This window comes from Elephantulus edwardii, unplaced genomic scaffold, assembly GCF_000299155.1.
Source record: "Elephantulus edwardii isolate Elephantulus edwardi_28Jun2011 unplaced genomic scaffold, EleEdw1.0 scaffold00130, whole genome shotgun sequence".
In the NCBI taxonomy this organism is placed as follows: domain Eukaryota; kingdom Metazoa; phylum Chordata; class Mammalia; order Macroscelidea; family Macroscelididae; genus Elephantulus; species Elephantulus edwardii.
In genome coordinates this window covers 3,571,966-3,591,311 of record NW_006399880.1, presented here as the reverse complement: position 1 = coordinate 3,591,311, position 19,346 = coordinate 3,571,966, and the positions used below count along the sequence as shown (strand labels likewise).

At 40.3% G+C, this 19,346-nt stretch overlaps 1 protein-coding gene across 1 annotated transcript in view; it reads left to right on the top strand.

The window, feature by feature from the left end:
* Positions 1-19,346, top strand: part of HMGXB3 (HMG box domain containing 3) — an 87,278-nt gene that overhangs the window by 44,153 nt on the left and 23,779 nt on the right. The window contains exons 7-11 of the mRNA XM_006893701.1: positions 561-982; positions 2,424-2,596; positions 2,732-2,829; positions 5,045-5,143; positions 11,333-11,482. Of these exons, the coding sequence (XP_006893763.1) occupies positions 561-982; positions 2,424-2,596; positions 2,732-2,829; positions 5,045-5,143; positions 11,333-11,482 (942 nt within the window). The remainder of the gene's footprint in view (positions 1-560; positions 983-2,423; positions 2,597-2,731; positions 2,830-5,044; positions 5,144-11,332; positions 11,483-19,346) is intronic.

Sequence of the window (19,346 nt, the reverse complement as noted above, 5' to 3'; positions counted from 1 at the left end):
GGAGTGAGATACCTCCTACCGTTCTTCTATTCTTAAGGAGTGCTTTGCTTATTCGGGGCTTTTTTCCATTCCATACGAAATTGGAGATTGCCTTTTCCTCTATCTGTCTTTAAGTGGTGAGCTTTGGTGGCAGTGTGGGTTGTTAACCCTGAGGCCATGCTTATTCAGCAGTTTGAATCCACCAGGAATCTGGGACAAATGTAGGGTTTTTCTCAAGAGGATTCCAAGTTTTGAGTTTTTCCACTTGGAATTGAGACTAAATTAATCTTGTAAAAGGACTACCAAGATAAAGAAATTAAGTATATCAATAAGTAATGTGGTAGGGAGGAAAATAATTTTGTCATATCCCAAGTATTTTATACTGTGAGTAGAAGGGGCCCGAGGTCATGAGACTGTGAAGCCCATTTTAGTATTTGGAAGAACTTTGGTACTTGAGTTAACCTCTTTCTCTATAGGCCTCGTTTTCCTTACCTGTTGCCTATAAATAATCTTCATAAGGATCAAATGAGTACATCTTTAAGAACTTTTGTCTGTAAAATGCTTTTTTTTTTTCTTTCTAGGAGAAGCCAGCCAAAGTCAAGGTGGAGTTGACTTCCGGTGTCTCCTCCAAAGGATCCATAGTTAAAAGAAATCAGCAACAGCCTGTCACTTCTGAGCAAAATTCTCTGAAGGAAAATGCCTCAAGCCTGACCCTGGAGAACTCAGAAGCCGTAAACCAGCTTCTTAGTGTAGCTCCTTTAAGAGAGGGAAGTGAGGAGAATGATTGGGAGGAAGTGATTATCTCAGATGCTCATATTTTGGTCGCAGAAGCTCCTGAGAATCATGGTACAGCAGTTAGTACGCTGCCAGTCATCAAAAGTACTGTGAAGCCTGAGGTCACCCTAGGGACTACAGAAAGTGACAGTCCTGCATCAGACATACCACCAGCAACCGAAGGAACCAGTGCCTCTAGTTTACTTCTCTCTTCTAAAAAGCAGGCAGGGTAAGCTAGTGTGTTTTGCACTGTATTTTAGAATAGTAACATGATGTCCATGTTTGTTTTATTCCACATTCTTTCACCATTTCTGAACAGAGTCCAGCTGATGGTTCTTAAGGTAGATTTGCAGAAAGTACAGATTTCTTGTTGTTGATGTTAAGTACCATCAAGTCAAGTACAACCCATAGTGATCTGAGAACAACAAATTTGAAGCCTGTCCTATCCTTTGCCATCTTCACACTTCTGACATTCTAGAGACTATTGGAGCAGTTACTGGCGATCATTGAACACCATTGATGAAAGATCAGATGAGTTGTGGGATTATATCAAGGATATTCTCCATGAAGAGAACAAAAAGTTGTTAAAAGACAGAGGCGAAAAAAAAAAGTGACATGGATGTCAGATACTAGACTTGTTGTTGTTATGTGCTGTCGAGTCGCTTGCGACTCATAGCGACCCTATGTACTACAGCGGCCTCTAGCAGACACACCTTAGTCTCTAGAGACACCATTGCTCTTCAGTACTTTGGAGAGGTCCCTAACAGCAGACTTTCCCATGGCAATATGTCTTTTAATTTCCTGGCTACTGGTGCCAAGAGTGTTGACTGTGGAGCCAAGCAAACTAAAGCTGTGAACAATCTTGTACTGATATTAGACTTAGAAACCTAAATAATTTGCTTTTCTGCTTAACACTTTGCTCCACTCACTGCTGTCAAATCTCTTCTGACTCATAGTGACTCCATCAGGTTTCTGAGGCAAGAGGAAATGCATTTTTCTTTCTCCCTTATCATAGCTGATCGATTTGAACTACCAACTCTGGTTAATAGCTTAACACTTAACTTACTATACCACCAGGGCCCCTTTCATATTCTGGTAGCCATGGCCTTATTGTCAAATCCCTGTATATTTCCCCTCCCCCCCTTGCTGTCACAGGCTGTGGACAGTGTTACAAACCTGGATAGGCACTCTATAAAGACAAGGTCCAGATCTAGGGGTAGGCAGAGAACTCTGTTCTAGCCATGACTCTTTGCCTGTTTTCTGCTTTGAGTGTATTTGATTTCACTTTCCCTCTCTGATAAGTCTTGAGGTTGGGATTCAGAACTCCTCTCCTCTAACTGTGAGTGAGGTCAGTACCTTTGTACTATCTTATTCCTCCTTTTCTGCCTTTGTGGAACTGAATTCCACACCTAACCCCTTACCAGAGGCAATTGTGTATATAGGTCATTGGTATCTCATTTTACATATTAGGAACTTAAAGTTAACACAAAGTGAAATTACTTGTCTAAGCCTACACAGTTTGTTCAATTTAGAAATTATTTTACCTACCACTAAAGCTTGACCATTTAACCATTATACTATATTTTCACAAAGTGCCATTTGGAAATTGGAAGGTTGCACTTTGCTTTTCTTCTCCCTAGTTCAGGAGATTTTCCTTCTTGTATTTTCAGAGTTGACCTCACCACAGGTCCCAGAGGCTCAGAGCTTAAAGGCAGAGCACGGGGCAAGCCCTCGTTACTGGCGGCAGCAAGACCCATGAGAGCAATTCTCCCAGCTCCAGCTACTGTGGGGCGAGGCAGCAGCATGGGACTGCCCAGGGCCAGGCAGGCCTTTCCCCTGAGTGGTAAGGGCTGGGACAGACATGGGAAGAGGAACTATGAAATGGGAGGGGGGGACAGGCTTGGAAGTGAGAATGGGGATGAGAAGTCTGGGAGACCAAATGCTCTTAAGTCACCTGTTTGGCTCCTGGTTCTCTCAGATAAGACACCCTCTGTGAGGACTTGTGGTCTGAAGCCAAGCACACTGAAACAGCTGGGCCAGCCTGTTCAGCAACCATCCAGCACTGGTGAGGTGAAGGTAAGACCATACCCAGAGTGGGAGCTGTTGGAGGCCCTGGCTGTTCTGAGGACAGGGCTTCTATTTAGTGTATCAGAACTGTAGGCAACAAGGCAAACTCTTAAATCTTACATTGGCAGATCTCTGGGAGATGTTTACCATAAATGATTTACTGGGTGGGTGTTTGTTGTTGTTTTTTTTCAACTGTATAAAATTCATTTATTCTTTAATAGGATTTTATTTTCTCCCTTCAACTCTAATAATAAATTTTGTTTTAAGTGCACGCAGGCTTGTCCAGTCCACTTACAAACCAGGCATTTGCTGCATTTGAAAGCATCCTGCCATCTCCCCTCTGATTTTCAACCCAGATTACCCTTTACCTGGCTTTATCATCTCTGTATTCAGCCATTTCATTGCATTTCACTTTAGTGGCTCCCTTCTCTACTGCATTTTCCCCATAGAATGTATCTGACCTGTAGCTATTTATCAACCCTGCCCACCTTTCAAGAATTGCTATTCCTTGACCTTTTTTAAAAGTGTTACAAAATGAATGTATAGTTTTGAACTTTTTGTTTAGAAATAATTTCAGATTCCAAAAGCTATAAAAATAGTACAAAGAACACCAAAATGCTCTTTACCCAGACTTGCCTATTGTTAACATAGTACTCATTTTATTTTATTATTTGTACCTATGCTTGCTCCTTGCCTTGTGTGTGAATGACTGTGTGTGTCTCCATATGAGTAAAATACACATAATTTGAGAATAAGTCACTTGGCTTTACTCCTTAATGCTTCAGTGTATGTTTCTTAAGAATAAGGATGTTCTCTTACTGTACTTTTGATACAGTACTTTAATCTCTCAATTATGTTCAGGTTTTAGTCACTCCTTTCTATATATATGTCCTTTGCACTTTCAGTATAGGATCTAGTCTAAGATTAGAGAATGTATTTAGTTGTCACATTTCTTTGTTGTTGAGTGCCATAAAGTCAGTTCTGTTTTCTTAGGCTACCTTCTCCATGAGATCAGATTACTAGGTTTTCTTCCTGATAAAGCTACTGAAAGATTGGAACTCATGACTTTTTGGTTAATAGTCAAGTGCTTACCAAGCTTACCCACTGTGCCACCATGGCTCCTATATAGCTTTTTCTTTTTTTTAAATGAATGTTTAATTGTAGAAATAAGAAGAAAATAGTCCTCAAGCTCCCTTACTATGTTAGGTGCCATTGAGTTGGAACTAACTTATAGCTGACCCTCCAGCAGGTTTTCAGAGGCTGTAAATGTACAAGGGAAGATTTCCCGTCTTTCTTCTCAGAGCCGCTGGTGGATTCAAACCACCTGCCTTTGGCAGTGCCACTTCTTACTACTAAGCCACAAGCTTCCTCTTCCTCCTTTACATGCAGTCGTTTTTTTATGTTTATCACTTCTGTTTGCAAAATGGTGGTATCAGCCCACTAAGATATTTTGTGCCCCTCTCTGTGGTTTATGGCCCACAATGTAAAAACCCTCCTAAAGACCACAGTGTAGTATAGGAAATTGGTCTCCTGACTCTTGCCGTGTGTCTTTTCAGGGAACATCCTTTGTTTGACACTTAAAAATTTCCCTGGCAAGAATACTACCTGGCTTTTGCTTTGAGGACTGTTTTGTTTGTCACTCCAGGTGGTGGAGCTCTGGGTACTTGTGTGAGCTTGTATGAGAGGAAGATATCAAGTCCGTTTCCGCAAATTTGTATGTTTCTAGTCCCTGGCTTCCCATCCTATCTACTACTTTGTCATTTGTATTAACTTCCAGTATTGCAGCTTCCTATTTGCCAGTCTTAAACTAGTAAGAGTTAACAAATTCTATAAATCAACTTAAATTTAGAATTACAAATAAGTCATTTAATCTAATATTCATTCTTAATTTTTTCTGTTATTTTATATTGTATAAGTAATATCTTAAAAATAGTAGTCAAAGGGAATAAACTAACCATAATCTTCCTCTTACAACCCACCCCTCTCCACCTCTGCCCAGCATTGGTGAATAGTCTTTCAGACTTCATTCTGTGCCATTGTTATTTTTCCATATATTTGTATATACAGCTATCATGCACTTTTATTACCAGAAGGCTCATTTGAAGCACGTCTCTTATCAGACTTCTCCTCGAAATTTTTCCCTTAAACTGTTTCAGGACACAGGACCTGAGGAGCTTGGCTGAGGTTCAAAAACACTGAATAGTTTGTTCTGATTGATCCACAGCTACCAAATGGCCCATCCCACAGGACATCTCAGGTGAAAGTTGTCGAGGTCAAACCAGATATGTTTCCTCCGTATAAATACAGCTGTACTGTCACACTGGTAAGTATGGCCAGGTAGTGGGTTAAAAGCAGTGGGTTTGAGGTTGAGGGTGCATTGGAGTGGGGAATAGTTGGAGTTGAGAGTAGATTGAGGCGTAGATCATTGATGTTAGAGATCCAGTATAGATATAAATGATAACTTGGTGAGTTGCCTCCTCCATCACAAGAGAGATTTATAAAATGTGGGCTAGTCGAGGCCAGAATATTGTTACTGAGTTTTTACAGTTGAGAATCCTATCCAGTTTTAACATCTATTAGTATTTGTTTTGCTAGTATTTCCCACTAGAGTTTATTTTTCCCTCTGCATTTATTTTTAACATACCATATAGTAACATTCCAGTAAATGTATATATAACTCTGTGATCACCCTATTTCAGAGTAAGCATTGTAGAACAGGAATAAACACTATACATTTGAAAGACCTAATCTAAAATTGCTTGTGACTCAGCTTCTAATATGCTGTATGACCATGGACAAGATTCCTTCCTTTCCAGTCTTTAGTTTTGTTGCTAAAGAATGGATTGGCAGAGTGCCTTAAACACAGCAGAGATTGGGAGAATGGTGTTTTGTTTTGTTTTGTTTTAGGTTGTTCTTAAGGTCACTGTGAGTTAAAGCTCACTCAGTGGCACCTAAAAATAATAATAAAAAGACAGATTAATTTAAAAATAAACAAAGAACATGAATAGCTATTTCTCCAGAGAAGATCTACAAATGGCCAATGTTATTGTTGTTATGTGCTGTTGAGTCACCTGTGACTCATAGAGACCTTTTATACAACGGCCCTAAACCTTGCTCTATCTTATGCCAATCTCACTGTCTCCAACACACCTACCCCAAACCCCAGTCACTGAATCAATCCATCTCATTGTGGGTCTTCCTCTCCTGCACTGTCCCTCCACCCTCCCAAGCTTGACCTCCCTCTCAAAGGACTGGTCCCTCCTTGCAGCATATCCAGAGTAGGTGAGATGAAGTTTCAGAATCCTTGTCTCCAGGGAGCAGCCTGGTTTCACCCTCTCCATGATGAACCTGTTTGCTCTCTTAACAATACAAGGTATATTCAATACTGTTCTCCAACACCATAGCTCAAAGGCATCATTTCTCTGTCTATCATCCCTAGTCATTATCCAGCTCTCTAATGCATAGCAAATAATTGCAAAGACCATGGCCTGTGTCAGGTGGACCTTAGTCTCCAGACTAATATTGTTGCTCTTCAGTACTTTGGAGAGGTCTCTTACATCAGACTTTCCAACTCAGTATGTCTTCTAATTTACTGGCTGCTGGTGCCAAGAGTGTTGATTATGGAGCCAAGCAAACTAAAGCTGTTAATAATCTCAGTCTCTTCACCATCTATCATGGTGCTCCCAGTTGCCCCAGAGGTGATAATCTTTGTTTTTTTGATATTGAGCTTTAATCCATATTGAAGGCTGTAGTCCTTGACCTTTTGCAGCAAGTACTTCCCGTCCTCCTCAGTTTTTTTGTTTGTTTGTTTTGTTTTTTTTTTTACTATTATTTTTGTGTGCGTGTACCGTCAAATCAGATCTAACTGGTACAGGAGGAGATTGTCCCTCCTTCCCCGGCAGAGCAACTGGTGGATTCGAACCGTTTGCCTCTGGGATTGTAGTTGCAGCTCCTTGCCACTAGGCCACCAGAGCTCCCCCCAAGTCCTCCTCAGTTTTAGGAAGCAGGGTTGTGTCATCTGCGTAACACAGACTGTTGATGAGTCTTCTTCTGATCCTGATGCCATATTTCTCTTCATGGAGCCCGGCCTCCCGGATAATCTGTTCTGCATATAGATTGAAAAGATAGGGAGATAGAACACACCCCTGGTATATACCCTTCCCAATTTTTAACCGTGCAGAGTTCCATTGTTCTGTTCCCTTGCTCTCTTCTGACTGACAGCTGTCTCGTGGTCCATGTATAGGTTTTTCATAATCACACTCAAATGTTCTGGGATTCTCATTCTTCTCAGTTAGCCACAGTTTGTTGTGGTCCGTGCTAACCAAAATATGTCCTTTAGTTATTCCCATCTGAATTTCAAAGCCATCTCAGGACCAAGTTTGAGACCTTGAACACTAATGAGCAAAGACCAAATGAACTGTGGGAGGCTATAAAGACTATTATCCTAGGGGAGCTCTGGTGGCTTAGTGGCACAAAACTACACTGAAATCCCAGAGGCGCACGGTTCAAATCCACAAGATGCTCTGCTGGAGGAGAGGGACAATCTCCTCCTGTATCAGCCAGCTCTGATATGACGGTACACTCACACACACACACACACACACTCTAAAATAATTTTCTTTTTAAAAATTTATTTCATTATTTTTTGTGTTTACCGTCAAATCAGATCTGACTGGTACAAGAGGAGATTGTTCCTCCTTCTCCAGCAGAGCGTTTGGTGGATTTGAACTGTGCATCTCTGAGATTGCAGTTGCAGCTTCTTGCCATTAGGCCACCAGAGCTCACCTAAAATGAATTTTTTAAAAATAATAATATCTAGGAAGACTGCAGAAGGCCATTACAAAAATAGGGGAGAAAGAAGAGACCAAAATGGATGACAGAAGAGACTCTGAATGTTGCACTAGAGTGCCGAGAAGCCAAAGCAAAGGGAAGAGATGAAGCTATTAAGGAGCTGAACTGAAGGTTTCAAAGGGCAGAGCAAGAAGACAAAGTAAAGTACTGTAATGTGTGAAGAGCTGGAGTCAGAAAATCAAAAGGGCCAAACTTGCTCGCATTTCTTTAAGCTCCAGAAACTGAAGAACATATTCAAGTCTCGAATTGCAATACTTAAGGATGCTTTGGGCAGAATATTAAATGATCTGGGAAGCATTAAAAAAAGATGGAAAGGGTATACAGAGTCATTGTACCAATTGGTGCACACAGAAGAATTTCATGAAATAGCATATGAGCAAGAGCCTGTGGTGATGAAGACGTTCAAGCTGCTCTGAAAGAATTGGCAAATGACCAATAAGCACATGCAAACATGCTCAGTCTAATTTGTCATTAGAGAAATATAAAGCAGGACCACATTAAGATACCTCTTCACACCCACTTGTTCAGAACTTGAAAACATTAAGTTAAATAAGTCAAACCCCAAAAGACAAAAGTTGCTAGGTACTGTCAAGTTGTGTCTCAGAGTGATCCTGTTTACATCAGAACAAAACATCGCCCTGTCCTCGTAATCATTGCTATGAGCTCCTTGTGTCAGTCCATCTCATTTAGATTCTTCCTCTTTTTCACTCTCTGCTTTACGAAACACAATGTCTTTTCTGAGGCCTGTTCTTTTTTCTTCTTGATGTTCTTACGTATGGTGTGCCTACAACCCATAGTGACCCTGTGTACAGCAGCTCTGAAGCCTGCCCTATCCTGAGTCTTTCTTACCAATTCTGACACACCAACCCCCATTGCCTCAATCATTATATCAGTCCATCTCATCTGGGGTCTTCTTCTCCGGAGCTGTCCGTCCACCCTTCTGAGCATGATGTCCTACTCCAAGGACTAGTCTCTCCTGGCCACATGCCCAGAGAACAGAGATGGAGCTTCAAAATCTTAGCCTTCAAGAAACCTGGTTTCAAAATCTCCAAGATTTTGTTTTCTTGGCAGTCCCTGTTATGTTTAAGACTCTTCTCTAGCACCACAACTCTAAGGCATTGATTCTTCTCTGTCATCCTTAGTGAAGACCATGGGCTGGATCAGGCTCAGCCTAGTCTCCAAACTTGCATCATTGCTCTTTAGTACTGTGGAGAGGTCCCTGACAGCAGACTTTGCCAATGCAGTTCATCTTTTGATAGCCTGGGAGCTGGTTCCAAGAGTGTTGATTGTGGAGCCAAGCAAGACGTAATTGTTAACCTCAATCTCTTCTCCATTTATCATGATGCTGCCAGTTGGCCCAGTGGTGAGAATCTTTGTTAACTTTTCCTCCTGATAAGATGGCTAAAGTACATAAGAAGAAGGCTTGCCAACCTGGATTCTACGGCATATTCTGGCTCTACTTCTTCCAAGATAGATTTGTTCATTCTTTGACAGTCCTTGATAGAGTGAATTCATAATCAACACTTTAATTCAAAGGCATCCTCATTTCTTCATTTGCTGTCCTTTTTCTTAGATAGCTTTGATTAAAAACAACAGTAGCAAAGAAATAACAAAAACTTGCAAGCATGTGGCTAAACTGAAACATTTTTCCTTTGGTGAGAATATAACATAATATCAGACTCTGGAAAATTTCTTGGTAGTTCTTACAAAAGTTATTCTACAGTTAACCATATGACTCTGCAATTTCCCTTCTAAGTATCCAAAGAATTAAATCAGGGACTCATACTGTATAACCAGCAGACTTGTTCACAATACTAAAAGGTGGAAACAATTTAGTTGACCTTCAACAAATGAATTTGCAAACTCTTACATTATTTTATTATTATTATTCAATCGTAAAGATTAAAGTATTAATACATGCTACACCACTGATAAACCACATAATATATGTGTGTCTAAGGAAGAGAAAACTGGATATAGAGGCACAGGGCCTTGAAAGTTTCTCTGAAGGGGCCAGAAGGCATAAGAATAGCCCAGCCCCTCATTGACCCAGAGTAGGAAGCAGATAAAGAGCCCATAACTCAGTCCCATGGTACCTGTAGAGTCCTACCAATAGCAAAAGGTGTGTTCGTTGCTGATTCACGGACTCACAGTTACGGTACAAACAATGGGGTTTATTACAGAAGGAAATTGGAGAGAGGGGGAGGCAAAGAATATCACCCAGTGAAAATCCAAGTTTTAACCAAGCAGTCCTGAGGCACAATTCCTCATTAAGACCAAGCTTCAGTTTTAGATCAGCAGTCAAATCCAAATCATTAGCAGGGTTTGCTTCAGAGCAGTAATAAGTCAGCCTCTCCTTCAAACATCTGGCAAGAACAGTCAAACTTTTAACTGTGGCCAGAGCAAAGGAAGCCTCAGGTCACACCTTGGCACGGTTTGTCCACACCAGTGCTACAATCTCTACACCCCCAGAGTCTCACTATTAACAGGGTCTTGCTGCCACAAGCCTTGTAGCTCAATGTGGGAAGCACTCTTTTATTTATCCCACTCCTACAGCTTGTGCTGATTTTCAAGACAATGTGTCTGCAGTTAAGATAGCTGGAGACCAGAGGCAGCTAACTAATTTGAAAAAGCCAACTTTTAGACTAACAGCATGAAAACATTAAGTGAAATAAGTCAAACACAACAGGACAAATACTGTATCATCCCACTGATATGAAATAGAGTAGGCAAATGTATTGAGGCAAAAAGAGATGAATGTTACCAACTACTGGAGGAGGAGAATGGAGCATTACTGATTTTAAAAAGAAGTTTCACTAGAATAAATACCTACAAAGAAAAATAACTGAATTAGAGGATGCTTCTGCTGTCATTATGCTCCTAAATTATTCCGTTAACTTATACCAGTATTTTAAGAGTTTGTATTATACCATATTCTCAATAACTCTAGAGTTGACATTCTTAAGAAAAATAAAACACTAACCTGATAAAAGGCAGATGAGTAAAAAAGGGTTATTAATTTAAAAAAATCTCCTTACACATGTACTTTGTGCTGAATATTCAGTAGTGGGCAATAAATCACAACATAGTGGGCTAACATCTAGGTCTGACTTGATCACCATGAGAGTGTCTCCTCTCCTAGAACTCCATCACATCTCCTTTCCTAATGACCTTGCTTTCTGCACTGTCACCCTTTATGTTTCTTGGCTACTGATGGTCACATTTCTTTTGTATCTTGTACTGGCTGCTACCTCTAGTGTAGTATCAGATGGAAGCGACCAGAGACAATCAGTCCCTTAAGTTGACCTGGATAGTTAAGTCACTGTTGAAGTATAAATTTACATGCTTTGTAATTACATTGTCCAGAAATCTAAATTTATCTTTATTCAGGGCTTGAAATTTTATCTCAGCGCATTAGCATTCCTTATTAAAACAGACTCAGTGCCTGGATGTTAAAGATATTTTAATTTCTAACCTTGAAAGTCAACTCACTTGTTAAAACTGAAAGAGATTACTACGGAAAAAGGATGCTCCATCAAGGCTCTTTGAGAGCTAAGTAGAATCTGATTTTGTAGCTGCTACTCAACAGATTTATTGATTCTCTGCTTTGCCCAGATGGACGTTACTTTTTAGAAAATCATGTTCTGTTTTTAATTTTTAGGACCTAGGCCTGGCTACATCAAGAGGCCGTGGAAAGTGCAAGAATCCTTCCTGTAGCTATGTCTACACCAACCGGCACAAACCACGGATTTGCCCTAGTTGTGGTTTTAACCTGGCCAAAGACCGGACTGAGAAAGCCACCAAGGCAGTTGTGAGTTCCCTCCCTAACACCTCTCCTGGCCTTGGGGTTGGACTCTGTTTTGTGGAAATGTCCTAAAGTAGGATCTCAAAGAAGTTAGGGCATCCAAAATAGAACCAAGTTCTTCTCTCTGAGCTTCCTTGTCCTCATTGCTAAGGGGAGTAGAAAGGCCAGGTGCCTCGATCTTTGGAGATATAGCCCAGCCGACCAAGAGGTTCTTCACCCAGGAGAAATGGCAGTGTGGGCCTTGGTGGAATTTGGAAGACAAAAAGGACTGTATCTTGCCTCTGAGATCTTGGAAGAACTGTAGTTGATTGATTCGTTAAATAGAGGATGCCATTTCCAATACTTTATAGATAAAGATTGGTCTTTCTGAATGTTCTTTACAGAGCTTTTTGACTAACCACAAAGCTTTAGATCTAGCAGTTTGATGAACCTGCTTTTTAAAGTTGGACAAAACTAGATTGTGAAACGCATTCTGCTTGGCTTCTTAGGGCTCTTTTAAAAATTATTAGTCAGCAGGTAGAAATGGGCATTTTCAAAGGTTCTCTGAATTTCAACTAAATGGTTTGTTGTTTTTCTAAAAAGAGAGAGAGTGTGTGTGTGTGTGTGTGTGTGTGTGTGTGAGAAAGAGAGAGAGAGACACGGAGCATGGGTCATTCTGGATCTAACAGGACCTTGACAGAATTGAGATGGAAGGGAAAAGCATGTCATACTCCAAATAAGCAAGCGATTGGGGAGTTGATGATGCTCCATTTGGCTGGAGCAGACTATAAAAGAGTAGGGAGCAATAAAGCGGACTTTGTGGGAGATAAGGCTTGAAAGGCTACATCATAGAAAATCTTGACTGACAGACTGGCAATTTGTTCTTCAGGTGATAGAATCTCACCAGGTATCTTTGAGCCAAGAAACAGCCCCAGAGCAATGTTACTTCCAGAGAGAGATATATGGGGGTTTGGAAAGAGACAAGATTAAAAAGATGGGAACAACTGTTGTAGAGTGAGGCTGGCATTGGGGTAGGGGGTAGGACTGAGAAAAACGGGATGAAATATGTTTACAGCATTGAAGTCTATGGGGGAGATAGTCTAAAAGTATATTTTAGGGCATTATTTTTATCGTAGGAGTACGCAATGAGGGTTGCAGAGTGGATTATATTTGGGGGTAGGGGGTGGGGTTTGGGGAGGTGCGGGGGGATTGTGTACCAATGAGGGAGTTTTGATTTTCAAGGAGAGGAGCAAACTGGGGGGGGGGCGTTGTGCGAGGAGAAGGGTGCAACAATGAATGAGTGGAATTCCAAAATCTCTGTAGATGTTCATTGAAATGAAAAATAAACAAACTAAATTAATAATAAATTTTTTTTTTTTTTAAATGGGGACAACGTCTTCAAACATAAAGATTTCTATGCACATGAACAAGAGCCTTGTAGGCAGGTGAATTTCACTCCTTATCTCTAGGTCTGTCTCTTCTGTGCTTGAGTTCTTGCTTAGAGGTTGTGGTTGTTGGGAAAAGTATGTGAACACAAATGGCTTAGTGAAAAAGAGAACATTGAGACTAAGAAATGGAAGACTTTGCTAGCAGAACCTGAGTGGAGATTTTTCCTTTTCCTGAGCTTTAAGTTTCCCAGTTAGTAAAACAAGATGGGCGTGATTCATTATTATACCTGAACGTTTTACCCTCAGAATCATGTGTTCTCAAGAACACCCAAACCTGGACTTCAAGAGTACAAATCCCTTGAAATTGTATGCAAAAATGTGTAAACATCTTCTGTCAGTCTCTTTGTTCTCTAAGTGATCCACTTGCTGAAATTGAGTTTTCTCTCCTAGGTTCTCCATGTGCTTAATGTGCTCCTCTTTCCACAGTATTGATCATCTCCACTTTTGACTGCCTACCTCAGTTCTCTTATGAGATCATACTCTTTGGCGAGGAGAGCTGTTAAAACCCCTGAGCTTGCATACACAGTCTGTTAATACGTTGCCGCAAATGACTGCAGAAAATGTGTTTCTAAGCACCATTGTCAATTTAAAAATGTGTGGCAACATGTCAGTAGTTGAGATGTAGGTAGATGCCCTGAGCGTGCTTTCTTTCTTGCATTTCACTTTGTCTCATTTCGTGTGGTTTGCAGTATGGACATGGTTGTTGGTTCAACATCTGGGAATAGTGAAGTGATTTACCTTTATATACTGGCAGGAATTGTCTAGGGGCCCTCTTTCCAATTGCTATCAAATTCTATTACTATTTATATGCCTTTCTCTTTGGCTGCCAGGTAACTGCCCATCCCTGGGACACTCAGCTTCAGACCTTCTGTCATTTTCAGACAAACCTTCACCTTTTAAAATGTTAAACTTTAGAGATAGCAAATAAGACATTTTCCAAGAAATAGTGCTTATTGGTCTTTGGAGCCCCCTGGTGGCCACGCATTTCCTATGTAGTTTGTCTTTAGCTCCTGTTAGACCTCAGTATCTGTGGACTGGGATGGTCTTTTTACCCTTTATCTTTAGTTGAGAGTCAAAAGACAGTATTCTTCCCAAGTAGTGTTCCAGTCCATGATCAACATAGCTACACACACAGTCTCCTAAGGAATTTAGTCTAGTGATTCAACCATTCATTCATTTCTTTCAAGTAGCATATACTTGTGGTCCAGGCCTTTAAAATGATGATAACAGATAGGACATGGCCCTTTCCTTTGAGAAGTCTAGTGGGAGAGAAGAATAAATTTCCATGCTGTTACAATGAGACATAATTCTCAGAAGTATGCAGAATTGACTGAATGGCCTTGTTAAAATTTACTTATGCAGAGGGGTGTATAATATGTTCAGTAAATATGAACTGGCAACTTCTGTAAACCAGGCAAGAATCAATAAATAAGTAAAGCTATTTACCAACTGAATTTTCAGTAAAGGAGTGCCTGCTGGGAGCCTGAAGGAGGGTATAATTGACTCAGCATTGATGAAAAAGATCCTGAAAGAGCCTTCTTTATAAGAGTCCTTCCTGAGAGGGACCTGTTTTGTTTTTTCATTTTTATTTTACTTTATTTTATGTTGATTTGCTCACAAAGTTCATATACATTGTTTCACACTATTTTCATATTGTGTTTAATTATAATGCATTATGTTCTATAAATTCAATCACCATTGGACCTTGCCCATCATTACCCAGTCTTTTCAGGTCCCCACTGGATCCTTCCCATTTCTTTCAACCCCTCCCTTCACCCACCAGACTGTGCAACCATGTGGTTTTGCGACTACCCATTCTCACCACTCAGCTCCCACCCATTCCCTCCCCAGGTCACCATAAATGTTTTATTACTTATCCTTCTATTTTTACAATAATCGTCTTAATGCAGTATTTGTCCTATGAGACTTTGTTAGTTCATTCAACAAATTACAATTATTATAATATCATTATGTTGTTGTTGTTGTTGTTGTTATGTGCAGTTGAGTCGCTTGCAACTCATAGCGGCCCTATGTACAACAGCCCTAAACTCTTCTCTGTCCTGTGCCAATCGCACTGTCTCTGACATTCCCATCCCAATTACCCCAGTCACTGAATCAATCCACCTCATAGAGGGCCTTCCCCTCCTGTGCTGTCCCTATACCCTCCCAAGCATGATGTCCTTCTCCAAGGATTGGTCTCTGCTTACTACATGTCCAAACTATATTAGACGAAGCCTCAGAATCCTTGCCTCCAAGGAGCCACCCGGTTTAACCCTCTCCAGGATAAATCTGTTTGTTTTCCTAGCAGTCCGTGGTATTCTCAGTACTCTTCTCCAGCACCGCAGCTCAAAGGCGTCAATTCTCCTTCTATCCTCCTTGGTCATTGTCCAACTCTCTGATGCATAACAAGTGATTGCAAAGACCATGCCCTGTATCAGACACAACTTAGTCTCCAGAGAGACCCCTTTGTTCTTCAGTACTTTGGAGAGGTCCCTAACAGCAGACTTTCCCATGGCAATACGTCTTTTAATTTCCTGGCTCCTGGTGCCAAAAGTGTTGACTGTGGAGCCAAGCAAACTAAAGCTGTGAACAGTCTCAATCTCTTCACCATCCATCCTGATGCTGCCAATTGGTCCAGTGGTGAGAATCTTTGTCTTCTTGACATTGAGCCTCAATCCATATTGTAGGCTGCAGTCCTTGACCCTCTGCAGCAAGCGCTTCAGGTCCTCTTCAGTTTCAGCAAGCAGGTCTGTGTCATCTGCATAATGCAGATTGTTGATAGATCGTCCACCAATCTTGATCCCACATTTCTCTTCATAGAGCCCAGCTTCCCGGATAATCTGTTCTGCATACAGGTTGAAAAGGTATGGAGATAGGATACATCCCTGGCTTATGCCCTTCCCAATTTTGAACCATGCAGTGTTTCCTTTCTTTGTTCTGATGACTGCCTCTTGATCCAAGTATAGGTTTCACATTAGCACGATCAAGTATTCTATGATTCCCATTCTTCTCAGAGTCAGCCACAGTTTGTTATGATCCACACAGCCAAACGCCTTTGCATAGTCACCGAAACACAGATAAACATTCCTCTGGTATTCCCTGCTTTCAGCTAAGATCCATCTAACATCAGCTACAATATCCCTAGTAATATGACCCCTTCTAAACCCACCCTTGACTTCTGGCAGTTCTCTGCTGATGTGCTGTCCCAGTCGTTTTTGGATAGTCTTCAGTAGAATCTGGCTTGCATGTTAAATCAATGATATTGTTCTATAATTTTCACACTCTATTGGATCACCTTGGAATGGGAACAAATACAGATCTCTTCCAGTCAGTTGGCCAGGTGGTTGTTCTCCAGATTTCTTGGCACAACTTGGTGAGCATGTCCAGGGCAGCATCTTTTAGCTGAAATATGTCAATTGGTATACCATCTATTCCTGGGGCCTTATTTTTTGCTATTTCCTTCAAAGCAGCCTGAACTACTTCTTTGATCACCATAGGCTCTTGCTCATATATTGTTTCATGAAATTCATCTGTGTCTGCCAATTTGTTTCGCTACAGTGACTCAGTATATTCTTTCCATCTTCTTTTAATACTTGCTGGATCATACATATAATTAATAATGGTTCACTCAGCTCTTCATTCTCTCCAAAGTTACATGGTACTTTTTAAAATCATTGCTCCTGAGTTCTGAGTAGTATTTCATTGAATGAATGTACCACAATTTCTTAATCCATTCAATTGTGGTTGGACATTAGGGCTGTTTCCATGATCTTGCAATGGTGAGTAATGCTGCTATTTATTAGTGTATAGATCTCCATTTGTGTCTCAGTTCTAATTTCCTTGAGGTATTTTCCTAGTAATTGAATAGCTAAGTCATATGGAGTTTCTATGTTCCACTTTTTGAAGAAACGACAAAACTGTCCTCCAGAATGATTGTACCATTTTACAGATCCACCAACAGTGTATGAGTTTCCACGTCTCCACATCTGCTCCAACTTGTACTGCTTGCTGCCCTGCTAAACTTTGCCACTGCTCCTGGAGTGAGATTTTATTTCATTGTGGTTTTGATTTGCATCTCTTATTGCCAGTGATATGGAGCATTTCTTCATGTGTCTGTTGGCCATCTGAATATCTTTCTCTGTGAAAAGTCTTTCCATATTTTTTGCCCATTTTGTAATTGTATTATCAGTTTTTCTTGTGGAAGCCCCATAGGATTCTGCAACCTTACTGCTTTTCCTTTATAGGTGGCCCTTTGTTTTTCTTGTACTGCTTTCAGTATTCTGTCCTTTTATTTTGGAGAATTTGGCTGTAATATTTCTTGATGTTTTTCTTTTTGGGTCAAGTCTATTTGGCATTCTCTGAGCATTTTCGATGTGGATTTCATCGTTCTTAATAATACCTGGGAAATTTTCTTCTAGTGCCTCCTCTTTTTTTAGTGATTTAGTGATTGCCCTGTCCCACTCTTATTCTGAAATTCAGTCATCCATATTTTGTTTCTTTTGATGTCTTCCAACATGATTCTAATGTTTTCTTTATTTTTATCTCTCATCCCTGATTTTTTTAAGGATGTTTCCATTGAGATTTTATTCTTTATTATTATTATTATTATTAATGAAAGTTTACAGAAACTTGGGGTTTCCAGTCATTCATTGTTGTACTTTCTCCCTGTCCTCCCCCTCCCCCCAAATCGCTCTTCTCCTTGAAAAAGAAAAACTCTTTCATTGTTATGCAATCCCTCCCCCCAAGTTCACTCCACTCTGCAGTCTTCACTCTGGACTTCTATAAGACAAGAATACCCATTCATATATCCCTTTAAACAGATCTCTCCCTCATATGTTTCAATGTTCCATTGAGATTCTTGTCTTCTAGCTCATTGACTGTCTTCTCCCTCTCCTCTGTTCTACTTTATATTTAAATAAATTTTTTTTTCCACTGGTATACTGACGAAGTTCATATACGTTATTTTTCACACTATCTTTTCCATTACCTGAATGTATCCCTCCGTTCACGCATCAGATTGTTTAACACTGTAATTACACCACCACTGCCACCACACACACACACACACACACACACACAGCCACACATCCTTACCCCTCTGCTCCCACCCTTTCCCCCTTGGATCCTCATACACATTCTACAATCATTATCTTACATAGTATTTATCCTTATGGAACGGAATTGGTTCACTTAACACAATGTTTTCTGGTCCCTCCCTATTTAGATAGTGATTTACAATATCATTGTTCCTGTGTGCTGCATAGTCTGTCGTGTACCATAATTTCTCAATCCATTAGATTGTGGTTGGATATTTGGGCTGTTTCTGTGCTCTTGCAATGGTCAATAACGCTGCTGTGAACATTGGTGTACAAGTTCCGTTTGTGCCTCAGTTCTCATTTTCTCAAGTTATATTCCAGGTATTATTAAAAACTGCTCCACTTTTTTGTTCCTACAGCATGTTGGACACTTCTGCCATTTCAATGTTAATATTCTGCATAGCATTTTCATGTATTTCTTTTATTTCCAATACTGTGTTGGCTATACCCTCTCTATCTTGTGATGGTTTTTTACATTCATGTGCTTCTTTATAGTTTCAGTTGTTTCTTCCATCTTTCCGTTTTCATCCATAGTTGTTCAAGTTTCTCCTTGTCCATATATTTCTTCCGGCTCCATGTCTCTGGAGTGTTTGCTTTCTTAGTGTTTTCCATTGTTTCTTCCATCATTTGCACCTTCTTTTGTAGCTGTTGAAATAACTTGATCAGTCTTTTTCTTCTGGTTCTCTGCCTCTAGGATATTCCCTTTATTTGTGGCTCCTGCTGTTTCTTATCATTTGTACTTTATTTTGTAGCTGTTCCAATGTTTCCACATCAACATGTATTATCTGTCTTCTTAACTGTGGGGTATTCATTGGGTCTGCAATATTCTTTGCTTTTTTTTTTTGGAGACTTGATTTGTTTTTTTTACAGTGTTTGAAGCTGCTTGCTGCTTTCGTGACATTATGAAATTTTATGACATTCGTGAAATTTTTATTAATAAATGTTAGGCCATTTCTGTTGTGTCTGCATACGTTGTTGGTAATTCTTGTCTTTATGATGTTATTAGTTGCCAGGTTAAAATGTTCAATCTATGGTGTGAGCCACTCATTCTTTCTGAAAGTCCTTTCTGGGAAAATTTGGCTTTCCTTAGGTCCTTCAAGTTATCTCTGTTCTACACAGCAGCCCTCCAGGAATCTTGCCTTAATGTAATCCCCTGTCCCAAACTATATTGTCTTCCTTCTTCTATACAGTGGCTCTTTGAGACCAGGTACTCCACTCCAGCAGTTTCTTGACTAGAGGGGTTTCAAGTCAGCTCTCTCTCTCTTTTTTCTTCTTCAGCTCAATGTGTCAGTTGAGAAAGTCTTTCCTCTGCTTGTTGTTTTGTGTCCCAAACTCTCTTGTCTTTGC